At 36.3% G+C, this 27,650-nt stretch overlaps 2 protein-coding genes and 1 long non-coding RNA gene across 16 annotated transcripts in view; all 3 read left to right on the forward strand.

The window, feature by feature from the left end:
- The window catches only part of LOC120566011 (complement factor H-like), a 159,031-nt gene that overhangs the window by 26,071 nt on the left and 105,310 nt on the right, over window positions 1-27,650 (forward strand). The window lies entirely within an intron of this gene.
- The window catches only part of LOC120566012 (complement factor H-like), a 99,218-nt gene that overhangs the window by 3,866 nt on the left and 67,702 nt on the right, over window positions 1-27,650 (forward strand). For 4 of the 6 annotated variants that reach the window (XM_039812208.1, XM_039812212.1, XM_039812207.1 and 1 more), the window contains exons 7-11: window positions 750-935; window positions 9,265-9,444; window positions 16,699-16,896; window positions 17,979-18,164; window positions 18,367-18,546. In XM_039812208.1, coding sequence (XP_039668142.1) covers window positions 750-935; window positions 9,265-9,444; window positions 16,699-16,896; window positions 17,979-18,164; window positions 18,367-18,546 — 930 coding nt within the window. Of the gene's footprint in view, window positions 1-749; window positions 936-9,264; window positions 9,445-16,698; window positions 16,897-17,978; window positions 18,165-18,366; window positions 18,547-22,241; window positions 22,587-27,650 lie in introns of those variants that run through there. The other 2 variants (XM_039812210.1, XM_039812209.1) reach the window with 2 other exon arrangements.
- LOC120566015 lies at window positions 24,146-27,046 on the forward strand. The gene is made up of 3 exons (XR_005640321.1): window positions 24,146-24,318; window positions 25,429-25,626; window positions 26,980-27,046. It is a non-coding gene; the product is annotated as an uncharacterized LOC120566015 (long non-coding RNA).

The raw sequence follows: 27,650 nt of genomic DNA on the forward strand, positions 1-27,650 counted from the left end.
AAGTAGTTATTTTGTAGATTATGGTGAACTTGTGTGTGTTGTAGATGTGTTTTGCCATTGAGAACGAGGGGGCTAACCGCTAGCATGCTAGCGCTACCCCGGCGTTTCGGCAAGTGACGTAGAAAGCCGTGCAGATTCTGAACGGCTCACCCAGAGACTGAAGGCAGGATACATTCAGAAACCCGTATCTCATTCAAAACAGGATGGATGTTTTTTTTTCCAAGTTTGTATGCGTGTGGAAGCACCAGAGACACAAAATAACACCCCAAATCCCAGAAAAAGTGTTTTTTTTCCATAATATGGGCACTTTAAACACCGGTGGATTTCTGATGACTATGGTTAACTGCTCCTCAGATCTCTGCAGGGTAACCTGCCGGTTACACAGATATCACTTGTGAACTTGACGAGATGGCTCCTTATATCAATGTAGCTGGACTACCACCAGCACATGGAACAATGAAGTTTGGACATAAATTACAGTTTCACTGTGACAATCCATATACAGTGGTTATGTATGAAGAAATTGTAAAAAGTAAAGGCTCTTTGGTAAAAGGAAACGTAGATTGAAACTTGAGTAACCAATAAGTAGTATATCACATACATTTGCAGGTAAAGTTACAAAGATTTCGACACAAATTTACATCACATTTGTATTCATTAAATCCCAAAAGTCTGAATCTCAGGTATAATATGCTGCTGTTTATACTGTTTAAACCTCTTGATTAAACAGATTCTCTTCCAAAAAACAGAAAACTGCAAAGTCCCAGGTCTATCAGACGACTTACAACTCACCACACATGAACCAGGCGATCAACTCAGAACAGGAGAAAAGTTGACGTTTACTTGCCGCCGGCGTGGAGACTTTGTAAGAGGGAAAGCTGAGGTGGAATGTTTAGCAGGCGGACGGTGGAGTGATCCATTCCCAACATGTGGAGGTAAATCAATTCTTTTCTTTTCCCCTTGCTCCTTATCTAGGAAAATGATGGGTATAGGAGGTCAGGGTACTAAAGTATAATCCATTTTTTGTTTTAAACCAAAAACGAAAAAACCAAAAAACGGGTCGATGTTTCGTTTTTGGTTTCAAACCAAAAATGGAAAAACTAAATTATGAGCTCCGTTTTCTTGTTTTTCCAATGTCCATAAAAATTAAAAATTAACTGGAAAACTGCTCGTTTTTCAAGTGTTGTTTTTTTGTTATTTATTTTTCTGTTTTAACCCAAGAGCGAGAATATGGGCTCATTTTTATAATGTGCATAATCATTGAAAATCTGATGGAACTCAGGTCTCGTTTATAATGTTATTTTGGTCTTACGTGTTAAGCCAAAAGTTGACTAAAACCCATGCGCTCTGGGCAGGAAGTAACATTAACGTGTCAAAATAAAAGCATGAGAGCTGTAATAACTGCCAGAAGAACGAGGCACCTTATGAATACGTTGTTTGCCTGTAGCTTGTCAGATTAGGCTAAAGTTAGCTATTTAGGGTTATATAAAGTATTTAATTATTTAATAATAATTTTAAAATCACATGAAATTTACATTCATCTATTATTAGCCTATGTGTGGCAGTTATTGACTAGTTACTCTAATCTTACACCAGCCAGTAAAAAGGCATCTAACACTTGTATTGTCTTCGTGTTAAATGTGTCATGTTTTCAAAGTTTCTTATAAGAAATATGGATTTCTTTCAACCAAATTGACCAAAATAACATGCATCTTTTATTAAATTTTATAGCAGTTATGGTCTTCCCGGGCGAATTTTGACCTGGTAGTGCAATAGGGCACTATTGAGCTTTACAGAAGATAAACACATAGGACACACATGCATATTTACAAGTATGTGCATGCACACACACACACACACACACACACAAACAGACACAGACACACACACACACACACACACACACACACACACACACACCTACCTACCAAGAGCCTGGGTCTGTCCAAGGTTTCTTCCTAAAAAGGGAGTTTTTCCTCACCACTGTCACTTTTACGTATTTATGCATGCTCTTGAGGGGAATCAATGGAATTGTTAGGTTATTATAAATTGTTGGGTTATTATAAATTATACATGTGGTCTAGACCTACTCTATCTGTACAGTGTCCTGAGATAACTCCTGTTATGATTTGATTCTATAAATAAAATTGAATTTAATATACAAGTCTGTTATAATCCAAAACAACTAATCGTATATCCTCATTTTACTGAGAAATTAGGTATAATTAATGTAAATGAGGTCTGTTGACCATGAATGCAAAAAAATAAGTGTAAAATTAATGAGTGGAATGAAGTTAGATAAAAGGGGTAACCCAGAATTGAGTGATAAATTACTTCATGCTTTATGAAATGGTCAATTTTGTTATGCCAATAACATTTATAATGACCCAATTTATAAGACAAGATAAGTGCTAAACCACTTGACCACTTAAATGAAAAGGCTTCTTTTTATTGCAACTCTGCAGAATATTCATGTGATATGGTTGACCAACTTAACTGCCATTACAGTTTTTACAATCACTTTGGCACTAGTTTCAGAACCTTGATGTCATTTTTCAAAACTCTAGACACAAAACTCACAACCAATGATCAAAATACACATTTTTCAAAACTAACACTTCTTTCAATTGCTTGGATACAATACACATAAACCTAAGATCACCTGTTCAATATGACACAACTTAACATCAAAGTACTACTATTTCAAAAGGCAATCCACACATTACATTTCAGATGATTGTCTATTCATTTCATTACAATCATCTAACTATCAATACAACTGCTCAAAATGATAAGTAACTGCTCCATTACTCTTAATGCATAGTTGTATGGAAACAGAAGATAATGAGATTCATTGTCACCAGTTAGCGTGGAGCATGAACCAATTAGACTACATGATCTGTGGATGTAATATTTCATCATCATTCTTTTCTGTAATGTACTACTGTTTACTGTATCAGTCTGTTTCTATGGTCCCATGGAGGCTACCACTTTTTCAGACTATTTACAGTATTGACAGTACTGCACTGTATGGATGCAGGCCCTTGGAACTCGTTACTGATGATTGAGATATATATTTTTTTATAAATTTTAAAAAATGTTTTTTTATATATAAAAAAAAAAAAAAAAAAAAAAAAAAAAAATTTTTAAAGTGGTTTTTGAAAAAATTATATATATATATGTAAAGTTTGAATATATTGAATGAAAGTCTGAATATTTTGAATGAACTTTGAATATACTGAATGAACATTGAATATATTGAATGAATGTCTGAATATATTGAATGGAAGTCTGAATATATTGAATGAATGTCTGAATATATTGAATGAAAGTCTGAATATATTGAATGGAAGTCTGAATATATTGAATGAATTTCTGAATATATTGAATGGAAGTCTGAATATATTGAATGAATTTCTGAATAATTATTGGAAGTCTGAATATATTGAATGAATGTCTGAATATATTGAATGAATTTCTGAATATATTGAATGAAAGTTGAAATGGAATCTGACGTCATTGTCTGCCACCATCTTGTGTTTTCGTTGTGATTAATCCTAACCGAAGTGTGACACTATGAGCAAATCAGCAAGAAATCTGTGTCAGCAATTTTGAGCAATGAAGAGATTATTAACACACGGCGAATGCGTATGCGCGGGCAAAACACTGGTAACGATAACTGTATCCAGTACCGTTCTACCAATGAAAAAGTTTATTCAACTTTTTCATCATGGAAGACTAAATGAAAGGAACCTCTTTGGTCAGGCAGGTCCCTTTCATCAGGCTCACTCAACACGCCTTTCATTCAATATATTCAGACTTTCATTCAATATATTCAGACTTTTATTCAATATATTCAGACTTTCATTCAATATATTCAGACATTCATTCAATATATTCAGATTTTCATTCAATATATTCAGACATTCATTCAATATATTCAGACTTTCATTCAATATATTCAGACTTTCATTCAATATATTCAGACTTTCATTCAATATATTCAGACTTTCATTCAATATATTCAGACGTTCATTCAATATATTCAGATTTTCATTCAATATATTCAAGGTTCATTCAATATATTCAATCTTTCATTCAATATATTCAGAATAAGATTCATTCAATATATTCAAACTTCACATATATATAATAATTTCCTTAACAGCATGCCATAATATATATATATAACAATGTGGTACAAGTGTGTGTATGTGTGTATATGTATATATATATATATATATATATATATATATATATATATATATAATATATATATATATATATACATGGTTTTTTTCCAAGATGTTTGGCTAATGAAAACAACCATTGTGATGTAGATGAGAACCTGCGGCCAAATCCACAAGACAGAGTTGATGAAGATGTAGAATACAGTAATCACTCCTTTGTTTGTTTTTACAGTACAAGCAAGTTGAGGAACACTGCATTTGACGTTTACAGTAACAGTACTACAGTCTTTTCTTTCCTAGCTAATTACAGCTTTTTACAATCACTTTGCTATTAATTTCAGAACCTTGATGTAATTTTTCAAAACTCTAGACACAAAACTCAAAACAATCATCACTTGTAACACAGGCTGTCCAATGTTCAAAACATTGCATTGTGCATTCATATCTTTAAATACATCTTGCGCTTGCACAATCATTGGTTCAAAAAACTAATATATTGTGAAATACCATTGAAACGTTACTTTAGATCACCCACACAAGCTACACATAGTTTTACTGTGTCATCGTTCATACAACCATTAAATATTGTAGTACAAAATAGGTGATACATGTACTGCAGTAGTAGAGAGAATACTACAGACACAGTGGAATCATTGAAAAAAAATAAAAAATGTATTGATGAAAAAAAATACAGTACAATCACAACATTGATTTATTTGAATCAAAGCAAAATAATTAGCTACAAAATAGAAAAGAAAAGACAGTACTGTAAAACATCAAATTCAGTGTTCCTCAACTTGCTTGTACTGTAAAAAGCAAAACAAAGAAGTGATTACTGTACTTCTACATCTTCATCAACTCTGTCTTGTGGATTTGGCCACAGGTTCTCATTGCAATTAGCCAAACATCTTGGAAAAGACCTTCGGGCATGGCGAACAATGTGGTATGAGTGTATATTTATATGTATATATACAGTATATATATATATAAAGTATATATCTCAATCATCAGTAAGAAGTTGGCAGAATTGGACAAGCAATTCCAAGGGCCTGTATCTATACGGTGCAGTACTGTCAATACTGTAAATAGTCTTAAAGGTGGTAAGTAAGTAAGTGAGTAAGTAATTTATTTGATATAGCACCTTTCACAGACAGAGTCACAAAGTGCTTCACAAAAAATACATTTGATTAAAAAACATTAAACATGGGAGAAACAGTGTCTGATGAACAGTAGTATATTATCGTAAAGTTGGTACATGAGACCATAGAAAGAGTGTCTGATAAACAGTAGTACATTACAGTAGTAGTACATGAGACCATAGAAACGGTGTCTGATAAACAGTAGTACATTACAGTAGTAGTACATGAGACCATAGAAACGGTGTCTGATAAACAGTAGTACATTACAGTAGTAGTACCAGAGGTGGGTAGAGTAGTCAAAAATTTTACTCCAGTAAAAGTACTGTTACTTCAGAATAATATGACTCAAGTAAAAGTAAAAAGTAGCCATCCAAATAATTACTTGAGTAAGAGTTATTTTTTAACATAAGCATTCAATCAGACGGACAAAAATACAAAATAATCATCTTGAGGCAAATTATAGTTCATCCAATCAATACAATAAATAAAAATTAATTAATTACAAAATAGCTTACATTAAAATAATCCAGGTAAATCCAAACCTACTTTATTTTACCAGGCTCTGCAGGCAGAACTAGAACAAGGTAATGGAGCTGCTGTTTGGCACTTTTACTAAGGTAAACATGCTTTCATTATGAGGCCAGAGGCCTGGACTACGAAGCAAGATTTGGCGTTAACGAGCTAACTTCAGGTTCAACCCAGGGTTTTCTTTATCACGAAGGTGGATCACTTGATACCGGGTTCAATCGCCATGGTAACTCATGCTGGACGCCTAACCTGGTCGGGAGCAGGTTATGTTGGAGATCAGAGATCAACCGGTGTAAAAGCACCGCCTACTGACCAATCAATAGGCCTACTCGATTGATAACGGCATCACCGTTCTTATAGAAGATCAGGCGGAGCTCGGTGCGAGAGAGAGAGAGAGAGAGAAAAAAAAAAAAAAAAAAAAAAAAAAAACGGGGAAATGAATGCGTCATAAAAGTTAAAACATTTAGAGAAAAACATTCCCTGATGGGTATATTTATGAAATATATAGATTTAAATGGGAGGGAATTACATATTATACTTATACTATATTACATACATATATTACTTACATATATTACTATTTCTCTGCTTCTTGAGCCAATGCGCACGTTTTTTATATTTTTTATTTGCTCTCACAATCGCTTCCACTGGCAGGATTGCAACTGAAATAATAGGCTAATTACGGCAGTTTATGGAAAGCACAAGTGTAATTATGGTCAGATCTTGGTTCTGACTGATGGGGAAGTGATATTGATAAGTGTTGATTTACGCATCAGCGTCGCCTATTTTTTGTTGCCAGCTGACGAGACTGCACAACTACGTTTGATTGGTGAACAGTTACGTACGTGGTAGAGCCTTTGGCGGAAGTCTCTCTCTCTCTCTCTCTCTCTCTCTTTCAAAATAAAACATTAAAATGAGGCGTACGCGGGGGGAATACAAACAATGACGCGTAGAATACCAGAGGTAAAAAGAAAAGTAACGAGCTCATTGTAGCCCAATGTAGCGGAGTAAGAGTACAGTTTCTTCTTCACAAATATACTCAAGTAAAAGTAAAAAGTATAGTGATTTAAAACTACTCCTAGAAGTATAATTTTTTCAAAAACTTACTCAAGTAAATGTAACGGAGTAAATGTAACTCGTTACTACCCACATCTGAGTAGTACATGAGACCATAGAAACAGTGTCTGATAAACAGTAGTACATTACAGTAGTAGTACATGAGACCATAGAAACAGTGTCTGATAAACAGTAGTACATTACAGTAGTAGTACATGAGACCATAGAAACAGTGTCTGATAAACAGTAGTACATTACAGTAAAGAATGATGATGAAATATTACATCCACAGATCATGTAGTCTAATTGGTTCATGCTCCACGCTAACTGGTGACAATAAATCTCGTTATCTCGAAACTTTCATGATCTAAACGTGGAATATTGTCTGTCTGTTTCCATATGCATTAAGAGTAATGCAACATTTCCTTATCATTTTGAGCAGTTGTATCAATTGATAGTTAGATTATTGAAATGAAATGAATAGACAATCATCTGAAATGTAATGTGTGGATTGCTTTTTGAAATAGTAGTACTTTGATGTTAGGTTGTGTCATATTGAACAGGTGATCTTTGTTAAATGAACATATGATCTTAGGTTTATGTGTATTGTATCCAAGGAATTGAAAGAAGTGTTAGAGTTTTGAAAAATGTGTATTTTGATCATTGGTTGTGAGTTTTGTGTCCAGAGTTTTGAAAAATGACGTCTAGGTTCTGAAACAAGTGCCAAAGTGATTGTAAAAAAATGTAATGGCAGTTAAGTTGGTCAACCATGTCACATGAATATTCTGCAGAGTTAATTTTACACTTATTTTTTTGCATTCATGGTCAACAGACCTCATTTACATTAATTATACCTAATTTCTCAGTAAAATGAGGATATACGATTAGTTTTGGATTATAACAGACTGGTATATTCAATTCCATTTTATTTATAGAATCAAATGATAACAGGAGTTATCTCAGGACACTTTACAGATAGAGTAGGTCTAGACCACATGTATAATTTGTAATAACCCAACAATTTATAATAACCTAACAATTTATAATAACCTAACAACTCCAGTGATTCCCCTCAAGAGCATGCATAAATACGTAAAAGTGACATTGGTGAGGAAAAACTCCCTTTTTAGGAAGAAACCTTGGACAGACCCAGGCTCTTGGTAGGTAGGTGTGTGTGTGTGTGTGTGTGCGTGTGTGTGTGTGTGTGTGTGTGTGTGTGCATGCACATACTTGTAAATATGCATGTGTGTCCTATGTGTTTATCTTCTGTAAAGCTCAATAGTGCCCTATTGCACTACCAAGTCAAAATTCGCCCGGGAAGACCATAACTGCTATAAAATTGAACAAAACACCCCAAATTGTATGAAATTTGTGAATATTAATTTACTTGCGAAGAGCATGGAAGGGAACAATGCATGTGATTTTGGTCAATTTGGTTGAAAGAAATCCATATTTCTTATAAGAAACTTTGAAAACATGACACATTTAACACGAAGACAACACAAGTGTTAGATGCCTTTTTACTGGCTGGTGTAAGATTAGAGTAACTAGTCAATAACTGCCACACATAGGCTAATAATAGATGAATGTAGATTTCATGTGATTTTAAAATTATTATTAAATAATTAAATACTTTATATAACCCTAAATAGCTAACTTTAGCCTAATCAAACAAGCAGGCAAACAACGTATTCATAAAGTGCCTCGTTCTTCTGGCAGTTATTACAGCTCTCATGCTTTTATTTTGACACGTTAATGTTACTTCCTGTCCAGAGCGCATGGGTTTTAGTCAACTTTTGACTTAACACGTAAGACCAAAATAACATTATAAACGAGACCTGAGTTCCATCAGATTTTCAATGATTATGCACATTATAAAAATGAGCCCATATTCTCGCTCTTGGATTAAAACGGAAAAATGAATAACAAAAAAAAAAAAAACAACAGTTAAAAAACGAGCAGTTTTACAGTTAATTTTTAATTTGTATGGACGTTGGAAAAACGAGAAAACGGAGCTCATAATTTAGTTTTTCCATTTTTGGTTTAAAACCAAAAACGAAACATCGACCCGTTTTTTTGTTTTTTCGTTTTTGGTTTAAAACGAAAAACGGATTATACTTTAGTACCCTGACCATAGGATGTATTGCAGAGCTGTTGTATTCATTTTATCTAGGTGTACCTAATTAACTGGCAGTGTGGACATACTGTATACAGACTTAAATAAGAAAAAGACTTAAAGAGCTTTTTCAGGAAATTACTTATTCGTGTGTGCATGCGTGTGTGTGTGTGTGTGTGTGTGTGTGTGTGTGTGTGTGTGTTTGTGTGTGTGTGTGTGTTTTACGTTCTTTTAGCTCCTTCAGGTTGTCGGACACCACCACACATTGCAGATGCAGACACCAGGGGAACTCTTAAATCCCAGTACAGACATGGAGAAAGGGTTGAATACAGCTGTCAGAATGTCTACATTATAGAGGGTGATGCTTACAAAACCTGCAACAATGGTGAATGGACCGGACAGATGAGATGCCTCAGTAAGTTACAACTCCTTTCACAGTTTTCATGTTGACATTAGTAGCCTATGTAAAACTGGGTTTCTGGGGTTTGCATCCTTTGAGGATTTTGCATACAGTATGTTAAAGCTGATATTGTTTCCAGTGTTTGCATGTAGCCGCTTGATTTAAACATAACATAATGAAGATAGACAAGAACTACAGAATAATTAACACGCAACACTGTCTCTTAAATTATGCTCACAGTAGAACCAGGGTCCAAAATCAGCACCCGCCACTCACCAAATGTGATTGAAAATCTTTGTTGGCGAATAAAATTAAAAGAGGTCACTTACCATTCATTTATGGGTTGCTAAATGAAGCTACTTTACTACAAACTTGATTGACCACATTTTGTTTTGCATCAACTCTGCAACGGCATCGGGGTTGGGTGATATGGCGGTATACCGTGCAACCGTAGAAATGTGTCCACGGTTAGAGACTTGGCAATTCAGTACCATTTATGAGTATTATTATTTACTTATTTTTAAGATTAGTTTTTGGGCATTTTAGGCTTTTATTATATACCGTTTCCACCAAATATCCATGTTTCGACCTCAGGAGCCATTGTCACGTGATCTTGTGATTCTTACAATCTCACGAATCCGGCTGCTAGCAAGGTAACGTGATTTGGGCATGTAAATACAGAGCAGGAGGAGGCATCCCAGCCTTTTAAAATAACGTGTATAAAAAATTATACAAGCTAGAGTTGATTACCAGATATTTGCACACTGTAGCTTTTTTTTAACGTTGTTTCATCAGTTGTTTTTTATAAAAGATGAGCAAATCCTGCAGAAGACTTTTTTTTCTTTTGAAATACTCTAAAATACAAATTATTTATCATTTCTGTGTTTTTTTGAATTTTTCCGGTAACCTGTTTACCTTTAAACCTTAAAGGTGCTCTAAGTGATGTGACGCATTTTTTAGGCTACAACATTTTTCGTCACATACAGCAAACATCTCCTCACTATCCTCTAGCTGCCTGTCTCCTGAACACACTGTAAAAAAACACGGTCTCTGTGGACAGCCCAGGCTCCACAAACGGCAACAAAAACAAACTGCGCCAACCTGCACAACGAAACATAACAAACAATGTTCCAGCCAATAACCGACAAGAAGGAGCTGGTTGAGCCATCACTGCAGCAGCGTTAGCACGTAGGCTACCTCCACAATGCGTATTCATGACTCGACCAGCTCCTTCTTCTCGGTTAATGTTGTAGCCTAAAAAACGCGTCACATCACATAGAGCACCTTTAACCTTGTAATACTTGAAATTATTATATATTATATATTATACTTAAAACTTTTTTAAGTGTTGTCTCATGTGAGGCAATTGTTTTTGTCTGTAGGGAAAATAAAGAAGATAATAATCAAATGTGATAAAGTATGATATAGTTATTTTGAACCATTTCTTTAAGTATTCACAGAACAATTACTGTAGCGTTATATTTACCATAAGCGTGATATGAAATGACATACCATGGTAGAAGATTTTGGCCATCTCACCCACCCCTACACGGTATGCAACGTATGACCATCAATAATTCTAATGAAATTCTTTGACTGCGCCTCAATGTCCACTGTTGGCTTACTTATCTCACTCACTACCCGGCTCGATTAGCAGTGGTACTGGTCGGGTATCACGGAGGAGAATTTAGCACTTACCGCCAAGAGTAGGTTTTGTGACATCAATACATTGAGCCGCAGCGTTTAATACCATCCAATGCAGTTTTATGGCGGGTTAAAAAAAATTGTTTTGCCAGTTAATGTTTTCAAATGAACAGCCAATGGCAGATAGACCCAAAAAGGTAATTTTGGAACTAACCACAATTCAGCCCAGCAAAGCCAGCGCAGTAACATAGTATTTGGTGACAATTGACAGGAATTTGAGTTTTTGGCATCTGTTTTACGTTATCAAACGAAAACTATAGCTAATGATATATCAAGTCAAACCTATAGTTGGGGAGATATCCACGGCTATCCTAAGCTATAGCTATAAGCTTAATTTACTCACTGAGTTTTCCTGAGATGTTATCAGGGCTAGGTCTACTATAACTAAAAAATAGCCATTAACATGCACCAACATTTTAATAATTAAGTTTGGTTTCTCACGTAAATAAATAAATAAGGCAGCAGATGAATGTAATCATGATGCAGACCAAAAACAGGTAAACTCAATAATCTCAACAAAGTAGGAGCAGTAGGCTAAAATCTCAGCTTCTGACTCTGGTGAAATTCATGTGATTCAATTTGACTAAACACCCTTTTTACTGATTTCAATATACTTTAAATAAAAACACAGAAATGTCTAATCCCTATAACTACAGTATGTAAATGATCAAAATAATGTTCATTCTCTCTAAAAGGTATAATTAACCTTCTGTTCTCTATCGTATCGAGACTATCTCTCCACCGTTACATATTCCATATGTATGGGGATGATCGCCCTGAGGTCAGGTATATGGATACTTCTTTAAGACACACCCTATGCTATTTCCTATAAAGCCCCTGTGCTGGCATGAAATCACTGATAGTTTGATTGGAACCGTCTCCAAGCGGCCTACAGTTGGAGAGATAGTCTCTTCACTCAGAGAACCAAGGTTACAATGTAACCGAGCATTTTACAGTTTGCTGGCCATTAATGCGCTATATCCTAAGTATTGTCACAGAGCATGTAACTGATTATATTTTAGAGAACCTATTCAGTTTTTAAGCTCTAAATATATTTTGTATCTAAGAATAGCATTTATTATACATGGAGTTTGATGTGAAGTAATTTCCCATTAATAAAATGCTGTTTATCTGTTTTCTCTTGCAGAACCCTGTACTGTGGATAAACAGCTCATGAGCAGATATAATATTGCCTTCAGATATGGTCATGAAGATAAGCTGTATTCAACCCATAATGATTTTATCACGTTTACTTGTACTGAAGGTCATAGACCTACCGGCTCATTGCCCATGCGTCAGCAGTGTATTGATGGTGTGATGGACCTGCCCACTTGCCAGTAAACATTTTTAGTTAACTGGATGTGATAAACATGATCTGGCTGGACAAACATGTAAACAATTAACCAAAGTAAAAAGTAAGACCAATTATGATCCAGTGTCTATACTTCAGATCTTTGTGTCATAATTTTAATAAAACCTATATTTTTACTCTGTTTTCTGTTTTCTGGCTCTAAATGTATGATCGGAGTAAAGTATGTGTCCCATTTTGATTTTACTGGAGAAAGCTGTTCTTCTCTCCTGGAAGAGAAAAAAACATAATATCCCAAATAATAATGCAACACAATAAATTACAAAACTGGGCCCAGTTTCCTGATAATGATTGGTCTTAGAAGTTAAGAGCATTTTCTACAAACGCTTCTATAAACCTAAATTTCCTAACAGGTTTCTTTAAGCAGCACTTCTCTAAGCATGCCGATGCCGATAAGAAGAATAAGTTGGCAGTTCCGAGGTGCTGAAGATTCAATTCAATTCAGTTTGTTTATGAAAGGGGACAGTGCAAATTAATAAAACGTATGATTTTACATGGGTTAAAAAAGCCAGAATTAGCCATAAGGCTATTTTTCATTTGTAGTCCCCTTCCCTCAATGTTGAAAAAGGCAGAATACACTTTAAAGTAAAATTTAAGCCGTAAATTAGAGGTTACAATTTTTTCAGAAGGACCCCTTACAGAGAATTTACCGGGGACACCCTGATGTATGTCCCGTGAAATAATTTGACGTAGCCCAATTTTTGAGATTATGTCGAAGAACAACGCAAGAGAAATGTATTAGAAAGATACTGTATTAGACATGCATTAAACATGTTTGCTGATTCTAAGAGTTAATAGATTCGTTAGAATAGAACATAATCTTTGGTATGTTAGACTTAAAAATTAAAATATTTGTTGAACTACGAAGTTTTTGGAAAAAGAGATGATAATATGATCATCATGATCAATTATGATAATTTGAATGAATAAATCACAAAATGTTTCATGGACCCCCTGGCAGTATGATGCAGACCTGCGGATGGTTGGAATTATTCATTATGAAAATAAAGCTTAATTTTCAGTAAACAATCTGCAGCATTCAGCCTTTAATACCGTAATTCATGTTCCTGGGTAAATGTCAGTTTCAGAAAATAAACTTGACCTGCTGCTGAAGGCAGATGTTAATTCTAAGGTCATATGAAACCTAAACTGGAGCAGTTTCTTCAGTATGCACGACGTCTATTGTGAATGTCATTCTGTCAACATTTCTGTATTATAGACGTTAGTGTGTTGCTTACATCATACAGTATACGCACCATAATTAAAAAGAAAAGAGAAGATCTGGAACCTAAAAAGTATACCATCAGGTGAGCACAATAAGAGTTCAAAGTCTGTATCAGCCAAACACATTTGAGTCACTTTTATTATTATTGTTGATTTGGTCTTTTCGTGGGATTTGTAATCACATTTTTTCCCATTTGTAAAAAAAGAAATAAAAAAGTTAATACAGAAAATTGCCAGTCTCATCTTTTAACTATTGAAAAAAACAGTGATTTGACCCAACATGCCTTGAATTTTTCAACATTTAACCAAAACTACAACCATGTTTTAGTGGACCAATTTTAAATATGTGATTTAATTGTTTTCTTAAAGTCCTGTGCTTTGTATGCCCAACAACCGTTCCTGGCCTTCTCCATAGGACTTCTAAGGAGAACATCTTACATCTTGAATTGGCCAAACATAGTGAGCATAATCTGCAGCAATCACTAATAGCAAGCCAAACATCTTTTAACAAAGGTAATTTATAACTGTTAATTAATTTCAACCATTGGCTGAAAAAATATTTATACCTTTACATATTTTTATGAATAAGACTGATGCACAAAGGATGCTGTTTGTGAGCACATCTGGAACATCCAGTATTGAGAACGATGTGTGTTGGTGTGTTGCAATGTGTACAGTCCCACAGGGCAGACCATGTTGTGAACCTCAGGGCTCCCCGAGGACTCTAACACACAGTAGTTCTGCTCAGGAGACGTTTGTCAAAGGACCATGAGTTTGTCTGTAATCCTCTTTCTCCAACTGTGGGGGATTGTGGAAGTCTCTTCATCACAGAATGGTAAGTAGGGGTCTTTTATTTACTGAAGTGTTAGGATTTAGCTTTGTGGACTTCAACTTCAACTTTATTCCCTGAAGGGCGATTCGGTGTGCAGCAAGTATAAACACATACAAGATACATAAATACATATTATTATACATATAAGTTCTACACACAGTCCAACTGGAACACAACCGTAACAGTACGAGGACAAATACAGTAAATACCATTACAAGTTTCATGGATACAAGAAACAGAAAGTGTTTATATTAAACTAGGGTATTGTACGTGACTCATACATAAGAGAGGAATAACCTGTATATTACATTGGTATCTTCCTTGTATATATTTAAAAGGCCCATGTTTGTGTACGGATATGTCATTACCATTAGTGTAAAAGTACTACATTTTGAGCAGAGGCCAGTTCATGCGGTCTGTGATAGCATACTGCCTTATCCGAATTATTGTTTTGGTAATTTAAAGATAATTTATCAAATTTGTTCTGTTACCTCAATTCTTACAGTGCTCTTTACTGTTGTTTTAAGTGATCTTATGAGCTTACACATTGATGAAATGTCTTTCCCCGGATTTCCACTGGATGCGTAACAACTGCGGAACGGCTCCGAAACGGCGGCGGAGTCATTAGGTTTCCATTAAAGTCAATGTGTGTATTTCCACTGGCTGCATAACGGCTGCGTGCCAACTCCGGCACAGCTCCGGCGATCCGCAGCCCTCCGGAGCAGATACGCAGAGCTTCTATTTTTGCCGGACGCCGGAGAGCTCCGCAGCAATTCAGCACACGGCAGATAGTGCGGGACAGGAAGTCGAGCACAGAAACAAAATAAAACGGTTAAATCCGGTTCATTTTCAAAATAAAACACACTGTGCTCACGGCGGATCATATTTCCCTGCACTACACCTTGAAAACACAGCACAGAGTTGTTTCCCCTCTACTCCTCTGGATGGAAACTAACTGTTGTTGGAAAAGAGTCAGTTATGACACTGTTTCCATGAATCAAAACAGATCCAGCTGTCGCCTCATGTTTGAAATCCATAGTTTGTCATGCTTTATTTTAGCTTTGTTTATGAGGATTTTTATGGATTGATGTACACATGCATCCCTCCATTTGAACATATACATTTGTTTAGTTGACAAAATAGTCAGATGTACACTACCTGTGTAAGAAGGTGAAGTGTTTCAAAAATGGTGTACCTGCTGAAGATCATGCAATTGCTAATGTACTCTTGGTAATTATTTTAGGAGTCCTTCAGTGCCATGGACATCCTTCAACGTTGTAATGTGTGTTGTGATGTTTCATGTCCATCTCCCTTTCACCCCTTTATCCATCTGTATTTGATGCAAACAAGGTAAGACAGTGAGGACCTTTCTCATGTCGCCATATTTTTGTCTCTTAGCGTGTTCAAAGCTCCCAGATGTTCCTCATGCCCATTTGTCAAAAGAGTACCAAGAAGGAGAACTGATAAATTTCACTTGTGAACCTGGTTATACTACATCCAGTCCAACAATCAGATATGTATGCTCCAGCGAGGGCTGGCTGACAGTGCAACAGGGAACGTGCAACAGGGAACGTAAGTGAATTGTCTGTTCTACGCTCACTGCAGTACTCTGCTTACACTGTTGGAAGATGTGTTTAATTATACTTTTTAAACGTTACCATCTTAGAGTTTGGGGGAAAGGAAACATATGCTAAGTCCCTTTCAGAAAAGGGCTTCATTTTGTAAAGTATGTGGCACATATGTATGGCGGTTTTGACTCAATTGTACACCTATTTGTAAACGATTAATTGTTCAAGATGATGATAACAATATGCATGCATAAACACAAACATTTGGAAATGTGTGAATAACTTTTAGAGTAATTAAAACACAGATGATGGTACTGAGAGGTTTATAAAAAAAAAACTGCATTAAGCTATTTCACTGACTTCAGTTCTGAGCAAATAAACATCAATCTATTTGTTCAAAGCAAAAAAAACTAAATGTGGTAAGTCTGAAGGATTTCAGTGGCCTTTAACTCTTTTCTGTGCTGCAACTCTACTTTGTGCTGATAAAATGTGTGTGTATTTACACATCAACAACTTGCCTTGTTCAGCTTGTTTTTTTATCTTCATTGACCTTACGGACTGTTTGTATTTAGGTTCACCATCGAGCTGTAACCCCCCGCCTGCAGATGGAGGGGTTACAGTAATAGGTTTACCAGAAAATGACAATCCCATTCTTCCTGACGGCCTCCTCGCATTCATCTGTGAAGGACCTGGGAAATATCTGAATGGCAATTCAGTGCTGAGATGTGGTCAAGATGGACAGTGGGATCATCCATTCCCCACTTGTGAAGGTAAACCCTTTAAGATAAAAACTAATAATTCTGTACACGATATGTATGTGATACATACATACAGAAATACAGAAATACATACATACATTATCATTCATTTGAAGTCAACTTTGGCTACCTAGCTAATGAAAGTCAACCATTCACTCTCCCTTTAGCTCCATTTTTGGTCTCCACCATTTCATAAAAATATTTACCTTTAGCGGTTAAATGCTCCTCTACGTTCACCAGCAAGTCTCTAAATGTTGTTTTTTAGGGTATTTTCACTGAAAACAGCTGTCTCTTGTATCTTGTCTTGTTGTTGTGTCTTTGTATAATTACAATAAATAGTACATTTACATACATTTGCAGGTAATGTTTCAAAGATTTGGACACTCAGTCAGATCTTACAGTTGTAGCAGATTGCTTACACACAGAAATCAAAAGTGTTACACAACTATCACTACCTTACACTCAAGGAGCAAAACATTGGCCCAGATGTGCACCACTATAAGCACAATGTCAGCGTCACACTTCTTCCAAAACATTACACACAGTGATTTGCAAAACACTAAACACACGTGTATACATTAGACACAGAAATACTGTATATCATGATGTCACTTCCTTGCAATTCCAAAGCACTGTCAAATGACCACACCTATGAGCCAATCTGTGAAACACAGCCATCAGGTGCGCAAACACATGATTGCTTAATTGTAGACACACCAATCAGGATTAAGCACTATAAAAATGCAGCAGGTAAGTCTAGTATTTTCTGTACAGTATTTTCAGTTTTTTTTTTACTGTAATTGTAACCTGTACTGGATTCAGTATTTTATATTTGTCTGTTGTTTGCTGAGCTAACAGTGTCTACATGTTTTGTTGTGATTCTCGATGTTGACATGATAATTGATTTATGTATATGGAGAGAAATAAATTATATTTTCCTCAGTCTGCAGCATTGGTCTTGTTTAGTGAAGTTATTGTATATTTTCTATATAAAACCGGTCGCTTAAGCAATCGAAAAAAAACTGTAAGTGTAATATGCTGCTGTTTATACTGTTTAAACCTCTTGATTAAACAGATTTTTTTCTTAAAAACAGAAAACTGCAAAGTCCCAGGTCTATCAGACGGCTTACAACTCCCCACACATGAACCAGGCGATCAACTAAGAACAGGAGAAAAGTTGACGTTTACTTGCCGCCGGCGTGGAGACTTTCTAAGAGGGAAAGCTGAGGTTGAATGTTTAGCAGGCGGACGGTGGAGTGATCCATTCCCAACATGTGGAGGTAAAGAAATTCTTTTCTTTTCCCCTTGCTCCTTATCTAGGAAAATGATGGGTATAGGATGTATTGCATACCTGTTGTATTCATTTTATTTAAGTGTACCTAATTAACTGGCAGTGTGGACATATACAAACTTAAATAAGACTTAAAGAACTTTTCCAGGAAATTACTTATTTGTGTTTGCGTGTGTGTTACGTTCTTTTAGCTCCTTCAGGTTGTGGGACACCACCACACATTGCAGATGCAGACACCAGGGGAACTCTTAAATCCCAGTACAGACATGGAGAAAGGGTTGAATACAGCTGTCAGAATTACTACATTATGGAGGGTGAGATTTACAAAACCTGCCACAATGGTGAATGGACCGGACAGATGAGATGCCTCAGTAAGTTACAACTCCTTCCCCAGTTTTCATGTTACATCCTTTGAGGATTTTGCATACAGTATGTTAAAGCTGATATTGTTTCCAGTGTTTGCATGTAGCCGCTTGATTTAAACATAACATAATGAAGATAGACAAGAACTACAGAATAATTAACACGCAGCACTGTGTCTTAAATTATGCTGACAGTAGAACCAGGGTCCAAAATTAGCACCCGCCACTCACCAAATGTGATTGAAAATCTATGTTGGCGAATAAAATTAAAAGACGTCACTCACCATTGACGGGTTGCTAAATGAAGCTACTTTACTACAAACTTGATTGACCACATTTTGTTTTGCTTCAACTCTGCAACGGCATCGGGGTTGGGTGATATGGCGGTATGCCGTGCAACCGTAGAAATGTGTCCACATTTAGAGACTTCGCAATTCAGTACCATTTATGAGTATCATTATTTACTTATTTTTAAAATTAGTTTTTGGGCATTTTAGGCTTTTATTATATAGAACAATTGAATATTTGAAAGGGGATAGAAAGGGGGAATGGCATGCATCAAAGGGCCGCAGATCAGATTCGAACCTGCAGCCGCTGCGACAAGGACAGAGCCTTTGTACATGGCTATCCAAGCGCCCCACCGTTTATGAGTATTTTTTTCCCATGATGGCGAAGGCATATACTGCCCTACTCTGCCACTGATTGGCTTACCCTGACATTCTTACCCTAACAAATCCCACTCCTTTTGCTTAAACTAAACCAACCCAACCACAGCAGGCGATAATTACTGGCCAATTATAGGGAAAGTAGGGCGGGTCGTGCCATCCCCATGCCTTTTCTATTCTAGGAAAACTAATTTTGCATATCGTTTCCACCAAATATCCATGTTTTGACCTCAGGAGACATTGTCAAGGCATCTTGTGATTCTTACAATCTAACAAATCCAGCTGCTTTCAAGGTAATAAAATTTGGGCATGTAAATACAGAGCAGGAGGAGGCATCCCAGCCTTTTAAAATAACTTGTATAAAAAATGATACAAGCTAGAGTTGATTACCAGATATTTGCACACTGTAGCTTTTTTTTTTTAACGTTGTTTCTGTTATGGAACGACACAGAAGGTGGGACCCAAAAGCAGACGACCAACACAAAAAGTAAATGATTTAATGCGTGAAATCTATACAATAAATGTGCTGGTGGCAAAAAAGGGGAAGTAGTGTCGAGGGAATCCAGTGGTGAGTGGTGGGTCCTGTGTGCTCTCCAGAGCGTTCCCCCGTGACGTGGTGGGGGTGACCATGTGGTAGGCCTCCTCCAGAGACCAACAAACAATTGAGACCAATCCGTAGAAAGAGAAGGGCAGGTGTGAGAAGCAAGCAGGCAGGCAGGCAGGCAGGCAGGCAGGCAGGTGAACAAGCAAGGCGGGCTGCAACCTGAGACAAACAGAAAACTAAGTTAGCCACACAAGCAAGAACACAGAAAATACAGGGAACTAGGATTGCCACTATACCACGCTTGTAGACTGTACAATCTGGCGACGAGTGGATTACAGAGCCAGCCTTAAATACTGGAGGAGGTAGATGAGGGAATGAGCTGCACCTGGAGCCACCTGCCAGCTAAGCCACGCCCACAGCAATCAGCACAGGCTGCCATGACGACATCATGACAGTTTCATCAATTGTTTTTTATAAAAGATGAGCAAATCCTGCAGGATAAGTTTTTTCTTTCTTTTGGAATACTCTAAAATACAAATTATTTATCATTTCTGTGTTTTTTAAATTTTTCCGGTAACCTGTTTACCTTTAAACTTTAAGCTTGTAATACTTGAAATTATTGTTCTCAGGAACCTTAAAACTTTTTTAAGTGTTGTCTCATGTGAGGCAATTGTTTTTGTCTGTAGGCAAAATAAAGAAGATAAAAATCAAATGTGATAAAGAATGATATAGTTATTTTGAACCATTTCTCTATGTATTCACAGAACAATTACTGTAGTGTTATATTTACCATAAGCGTGATATGAAATGACATACCATGGTAGAAGATTTTGGCCATCTCACCCACCCCTACACGGTATGCAACGTATGACTATCAATAATTCTAATGAAATTCTTTGACTGCGCCTCAATGTCCACTGTTGGCTTACTTATCTCGCTCACTACCCGGCTCGATTAGCAGTGGTACTGGTCGGGAATCACGGAGGAGAATTTAGCACTTACCGCCAAGAGTAGGTTTTGTGACATCAATACATTGAGCCGCAGCGTTTAATACCATCCAATGCAGTTTCATGGCCGGTTAAAAAAACTTTTTTTGCCAGTTAATGTTTTCACTTGAACAGCCAATGGCAGATAGACCCAAAAAGTTAATTTTGGAACTAACCACAATTCAGCCCAGCAAAGCCAGCGCAATAACATAGTATTTGGTAACAATTGACAGGAATTTGAGTTTTTAGCATCTGTTTTACGTTATCAAACGAAAACTATAGCTAATGATAGCAGCTATAGATATCTCAAGTCAAACCTATAGTTGGGGAGATATGCACGGCTATCCTAAGCTATAAGCTTAATTTACTCACTGAGTTTTCCTGAGATGATATCTGGCCTAGGCCTACTGTAACTGAAAAATAGCCATTAACATGCACCAACATTTTAATAATTAAGTTTGGTTTCTCACGTAAATAAATAAATAAGGCAGCAGATGAATGTAATCATGATGCAGACCAAAAACAGGTAAACTCAATAATCTCAACAAAGTAGGAGCAGTAGGCTAACATCTCAGCTTCTGACTCTGGTGAAATTCATGTGATTCAATTTGACTAAACACCGTTTTTATTGATTTCAATATACTTTAAATAAAAACACAGAAATGTCTAATCCCTATAACTACAGTATGTAAATTATCAAATGAATGTTCATTCTCTCTAAAAGGTATAATTAACCTTCTGTTCTCTATCGTATCGAGACTATCTCTCCACCGTTACATATTCCATATGTATGGGGATGATCCCCCTGAGGTCAGGTACATGGATACTTCTTTAAGACACACCCTATGCTATTTCCTATAAAGCACTTGTGCTGGCGTGGACTCACTGATAGTTTGATCGGAACCGTCTCCGAGCGGCCTACAGCTGGAGAGATAGTCTCTTCACTCAGAGAACCAAGGTTACAACGTAACCGAGCATTTCACAGTTTGCTGGCCATTAATGCGCTATATCCTAAGTATTGTCACAGAGCATGTAACTTTTATTTTTTATTTTATTTTATTTAACCTTTATTTAACCAGGTAGGCCGTTGAGAACAGGTTCTCATTTGCAACGGCGACCTGGCCAAGATAAGCGTAAGCATGCAAGACAACAAATAGTTTCACATTCAATACAGTACAAGAAAACAGAATACAATATGCTACATGAAGTGCAGAATAAGTGGGGATTGCAAATGCCGGCATGTAGTGAGGTGCAAGTAAGTCGGATAGTAGGAAATGCAATAAACATGAACAGAGAGTCTATATCGCTGCTGAGATGGTGTAAAGATTCAATGAGCAGAACTGACTGTTCTGAGCCTGTACTGATGTAACTGATTACATTTTAGACAACCTATTCAGTTTTTAAGCTCTAAATATATTTTGTATCTAAGAATAGCATTTATTATACATAGAGTTTGATGTGAAGTAATTTCCCATTAATAAAATGCTGTTTATCTGTTTTCTCTTGCAGAACCCTGTACTGTGGATAGAGAGCTCATGAACAGATATAATATTGCCTTCAGATATGGTCATGAAGATAAGCTTTATTTATCCCATAATGATTTTATCACATTCACTTGTACTGCAGGTCATAGACCTACCGGCTCATTGCCCATGCGTCAGCAGTGTATTGATGGTGTGATGAACCTGCCCACTTGCCAGTAAAGGTTTTTAGTTAACTGGATGTGATGAACATGATCTGGCTGGACAAACATGTAAACAATTAACCAAAGTAAAAAGTAAGACCAATTATGATCCAGTGTCTGTATTCCAGATCTTTGTGTCATAATTTTAATAAAATCTATATTTTCACTCAGTCTGTTTTCTGGCTCTAAATGTATGATCGGAGTAAAGTATATTTCCCATCTTGATTTTTTTTTTGCGTGCTCAGAGAAAGTCACGTCAGCTTTACTGGAGAAAGATGTTCTTTTCTCCTGGAAGAGAAAAACACCAATATCCAAAATAATAAAGCAGCACAATAAATTACAAAACTGGGCCCAGTTTCCTGATATTGATTGGTCTTAGAAGTTAAGAGCATTTTCTACAAACGCTTCTATAAACCTAAATTTCCTAACACCTTTCTTTAAGCAGCACTTCTCTAAGCATGCCGATGCCGATAAGAAGAATAAGTTGGCAGTTCCGAGGTGCTGAAGATTCAATTCAATTCAGTTTATTTATGAAAGGGGACAGTGCAAATTAATAAAACGTATGATTTTACATGGGTTAAAAGAGACAGAATTAGCCATAAGGCTATTTTTCATCTGTAGTCCCCTGCCATCAATGTTAAAAAAAAGACTGAATACACTTTAAAGTAAAATTTAAGCAGTAAATTAGAGGTTACATTTTTTTCAGAAGGACCCCTTACAGAGAATTTACCGGGGACACCCTGATGTATGTCCCCTGAAATAATTTTACGTAGCCCATTTCTGAACTTATGTCGAAGAACAACGCAAGAGAAATGTATTAGAAAGATACTGTATGAGACATGCATTAAACATGTTTGCTGATTCTAAGAGTTAATAGATTTGTTAGATTAAAATACTATCTTTGGTATGTTAGACTTAACAATTAAAATATTTGTTGAACTATGAAGCTTTTTGTAAAAAGAAATGATAATATGATCATCATGATCAATTCTGATAATTTGAATGAATAAATCACAGTGTTTCATGGACCCCCTGACAGTATGATGCAGACCTGCGGATGGTTGGAATTATTCATTATGAAAATAAAGCTTAATTTTCAGTAAACAATCTGCAGCATTCAGCCTTTAATACCGTAATTCATGTTCCTGGGTAAATGTCAGTTTCAGAAAATAAACTTGACCTGCTGCTGAAGGCAGATGTTAATTCTAAGGTCATATGAAACCTAAACTGGAGCAGTTTCTTCAATATGCACGACCTCTATTGTGAATGTCATTCTGTCAACATTTCTGTATTATAGACGTTAGTGTGTTGCTTACATCATACAGTATACGCACCATAATTAAAAATAAAAAACCTAAAAAGTATACCATCAGGTGAGTATAATAGTTCAAATTCTGTATCAGCCAAACACATTTGAGTCACTTTTATTATTATTGTTGATTTGGTCTTTTCGTGGGATTTGTAATCCCATTTTTTCCCATTTGTAAAAATAAAAAAGGAAATACAGAAAATTGCCAGACTCATCTTTTAAATATTGAAAAACAGCCCAACATGCCTTGCATTTTTCAACATTTAAACAAAACTACAACCATGTTTTAGTGGACTAATTTTAAATATGTGAAACAGGACGGAAACCCTGTTTTTTTTTCTGTCCTGTGATTTGTATGCCCAACAACCTTTCCTGGCCTTCTCCATAGGACTTCTATGGAGAACGATGTGTGTTGGTGTGTTGCAATGTGTACAGTCCCACAGGGCAGACCATGTTGTGAACCTCAGGGCTCCCCGAGGACTCTAACACACAGTAGTTCTGCTCAGGAGACGTTTGTCAAAGGACCATGAGTTTGTCTGTAATCCTCTTTCTCCAACTGTGGGGGATTGTGGAAGTCTCCTCATCACAGAATGGTAAGTAGGGGTCTTTTATTTACTGAAGTGTTAGGATTTAGCTTTGTGGACTTCAACTTCAACTTCAACTTTATTTGTGTCCCTGAAGGGCGATTCGGTGTGCAGCAAGTATAAACACATACAAGATACATAAATACATATTATTATACATATAAGTTCTACACACAGTCCAACTGGAACACAACCGTAACAGTACGAGGACAAAGTAAATACCATTACAAGTTTCATGGATACAAGAAACAGAAAGTGTTCAGATTAAACTAGGTTATTGTACATGACTCATACATAAGAGAGGAATAACCTGTATATTACATTGGTATCTTCGTTGTATATTTAAAAGGCCCATGTTTGTGTACGGATATGTCATTACCATTAGTGTAAAAGTACTGCATTTTGTGCAGAGGCCAGTTCATGCGGTCTGTGATAGCATACTGCCTTATCCTCCTAATTATTGTTTTGGTAATTTAAAGATAATTTATCAAATTTGTTCTGTTACCTCAATTCTTACAGTGCTTTTTACTGTTGTTTTAAGTGATCTTATGAGCTTACACATTGATGAAATGTCTTTGTCATGTCGTAAGTGAATTGGCTGTCTGTTCTACGCTCACTGCAGTACTCTGCTTACACTGTTGGAAGATGTGTTTAATTATACTTTTTAAAGTCTCTTTCAGACACAGGCTTCATTTTGTAAAGTATGTGGCACATACTGTATGTATGGCAGTTTTGACTCAATTGTACGCCAATATGTAAACAATTAATTGTTCAAGATGATGATAACAGTATGTATGCAAACATTTGGAAATTTGTGAATAACTTTTAGAGAAATTAAAACACAGATGATGGTACTTGTTAGGAGTTTTTATAAAAAAATGCGCATTAAATTATTTCACTGACTTCAGTTCTGAGCAAATAAACATCAATCTGTTTGTTCAAAGCAAAACATACCTAAATATGGTAAGTCTGAAGGATTTCAGTGGCCTTTAACTCTTTTCTGTGCTGCAACTCTATCTCTGTGCTGATAAAATGTGGGGTGTTTTTACACATCAGCAACTTGCCTTGTTCAGCTTGTTTTTTTTATCTTCATTGACCTTACGGACTGTTTGTATTTAGGTTCACCATCGAGCTCTAACCCCCGCCTGCAGATGGAGGGGTTACAGTAATAGGTTTACCAGAAAATGACAATCCCATTCTTCCTGACCGCCCCCCTCGCATTCATCTGTGAAGGACCTGGGAAATATCTGAATGGCAGTTCAGTGCTGAGATGTGGTCAAGATGGACAGTGGGATCATCCATTCCCCACTTGTGAAGGTAAACCCTTTAAGATAAAAACTAATAATTCTGTACACAATATTTATGTCATACATACATACAGAAATACATACACACATTATCATTCATTTGAAGTCAACTTTGGCTACCTAGCTAATGAAAGTCAACCATTCACTCTCCCTTTAGCTCCATTTTTGGTCTCCACCATTTCATAAAAATATTTACCTTTAGCGGTTAAATGCTCCTCTACGTTCACCAGCTAGTCTCTATGTCTCTATATCTCTGTTTTTAGGGTATTTTCGCTGAAAACAGCTGTCTCTTGATCTTGTTTTGTTGTTGTATCTTTGTATAATTCCAATAAATAGTACATTTAGATACATTTGCAGGTAATGTTTCAAAGATTTGGACACTCAGTCAGATCGTACAGTTGTAGCCGTCTTACACACAGAAATCAAAAGTGTTACACAACTAACTCACTACCTTACACTCAAGGAGCAAAACATTGGCCCAGATGTGCACCACTATAAGCACAATGTCGCGTCACCGCTCTTCCAAAACCATTACACACAGTGATTTGCAAACACTAAACACACGCCCGCGTGTATACATTAGACACAGAAATACTGTATATCATGATGTCACTTCCTTGCAATTCCAAAGCACTGTCAAATGACCACACCTATGAGCCAATCTGTAAACACACGCATCAGGTGCGCCAAAACACATGATTGCTTAATTGTAGACACACCAATCAGGATTAAGCACTATAAAAATGCAGCAGGTAAGTCTAGTATTTTCTGTACAGTATTTTCAGTTTCAGTATTTTCAGTATTTTACTGTAATTGTAAGTTGTACTGGATACTGGTTTGTCTGTTTGCTGAGCTAACAACACTACATGTTTTGTTGTGATTCTCCATGTTGACATGATGACTGATTTATGTATATGGAGAGAAATAAATTATATTTTCCTCAGTCTGCAGCATTGGTCTTGTGTGAGTGACTTTATTGTATATTTTCTCTGTGTACTTCATTTTACAGTACTCTAATCACTGTGAAGTAGACTTGCTAAAAGTGTTTTAGGTTAGCTACAGCAGTGTGTAACTGGTTCAAACAGAATTAAGTCAAATGATATGTGTGTGTTTCATATGGTAACAAAATATGTTTTTTATAAATTAGTGTATAGTTTTTGCAAGAGTGTTTCATTTAGCAAAGGGTCTGAGGTGTTCTGCAGATTGGGTGTGTGGTTGTGTTAATTGGGTGTGTAGTGTTTTGGAAAACCGGTCCCTGTATTCAAAATATTGCTTAAGCAATTGAAAAAAACTGTAAGTGTAATGTGCTGGTGTTTATACTGTTTAAACCTCTTGATTAAACAGATTCTCTTCTTAAAAACAGAAAACTGCAAAGTCCCAGGTCTATCAGACGGCTTACAACTCCCCACACATGAACCAGGCGATCAACTCAGAACAGGAGAAAAGTTGATGTTTAATTGCCGCCGCGTGAAGGACTTTGTAAGAGGGAAAGCTGAGGTTGAATGTTTTGCGGGCGGACAGCTTGAGAGTGATCCATTCCCAACATGTGGAGGTAAAGAAATTCTTTTCTTTTCCCCTTGCTCCTTATCTAGGAAAATGATGGGTATAGGATGTATTGCAGACCTGTTGTATTCATTTTATTTAAGAGTACCTAATTAACTGGCAGTGTGGACATATACAAACTTAAATAAGAAAAAAACGTAAACAGCTTTTCCAGGAAATTACTTATTTGTGTTTGCGTGTCTGTGTGTGTGTGTGTTACGTTCTTTTAGCTCCTTCAGGTTGTGGGACACCACCACACATTGCAGATGCAGACACCAGGGGAACTTTTAAATCCCATTACAGACATGGAGAAAGGGTTAGAATACCAGATATGTCAAAAAATGTATTTTTATATAAAAAAGGTTGTGCTTACAAAACCTGCAACAATGGTGAATGGACCGGACAGATGAGATGCCTCAGTAAGTTACAACTCCTTTCACAGTTTTCATGTTGACATTAGTAGCCTATGTAAAACTGATTTTGGTTTCTGGG

Source organism: Perca fluviatilis, chromosome 9, assembly GCF_010015445.1.
Source record: "Perca fluviatilis chromosome 9, GENO_Pfluv_1.0, whole genome shotgun sequence".
NCBI lineage: Eukaryota > Metazoa > Chordata > Actinopteri > Perciformes > Percidae > Perca > Perca fluviatilis.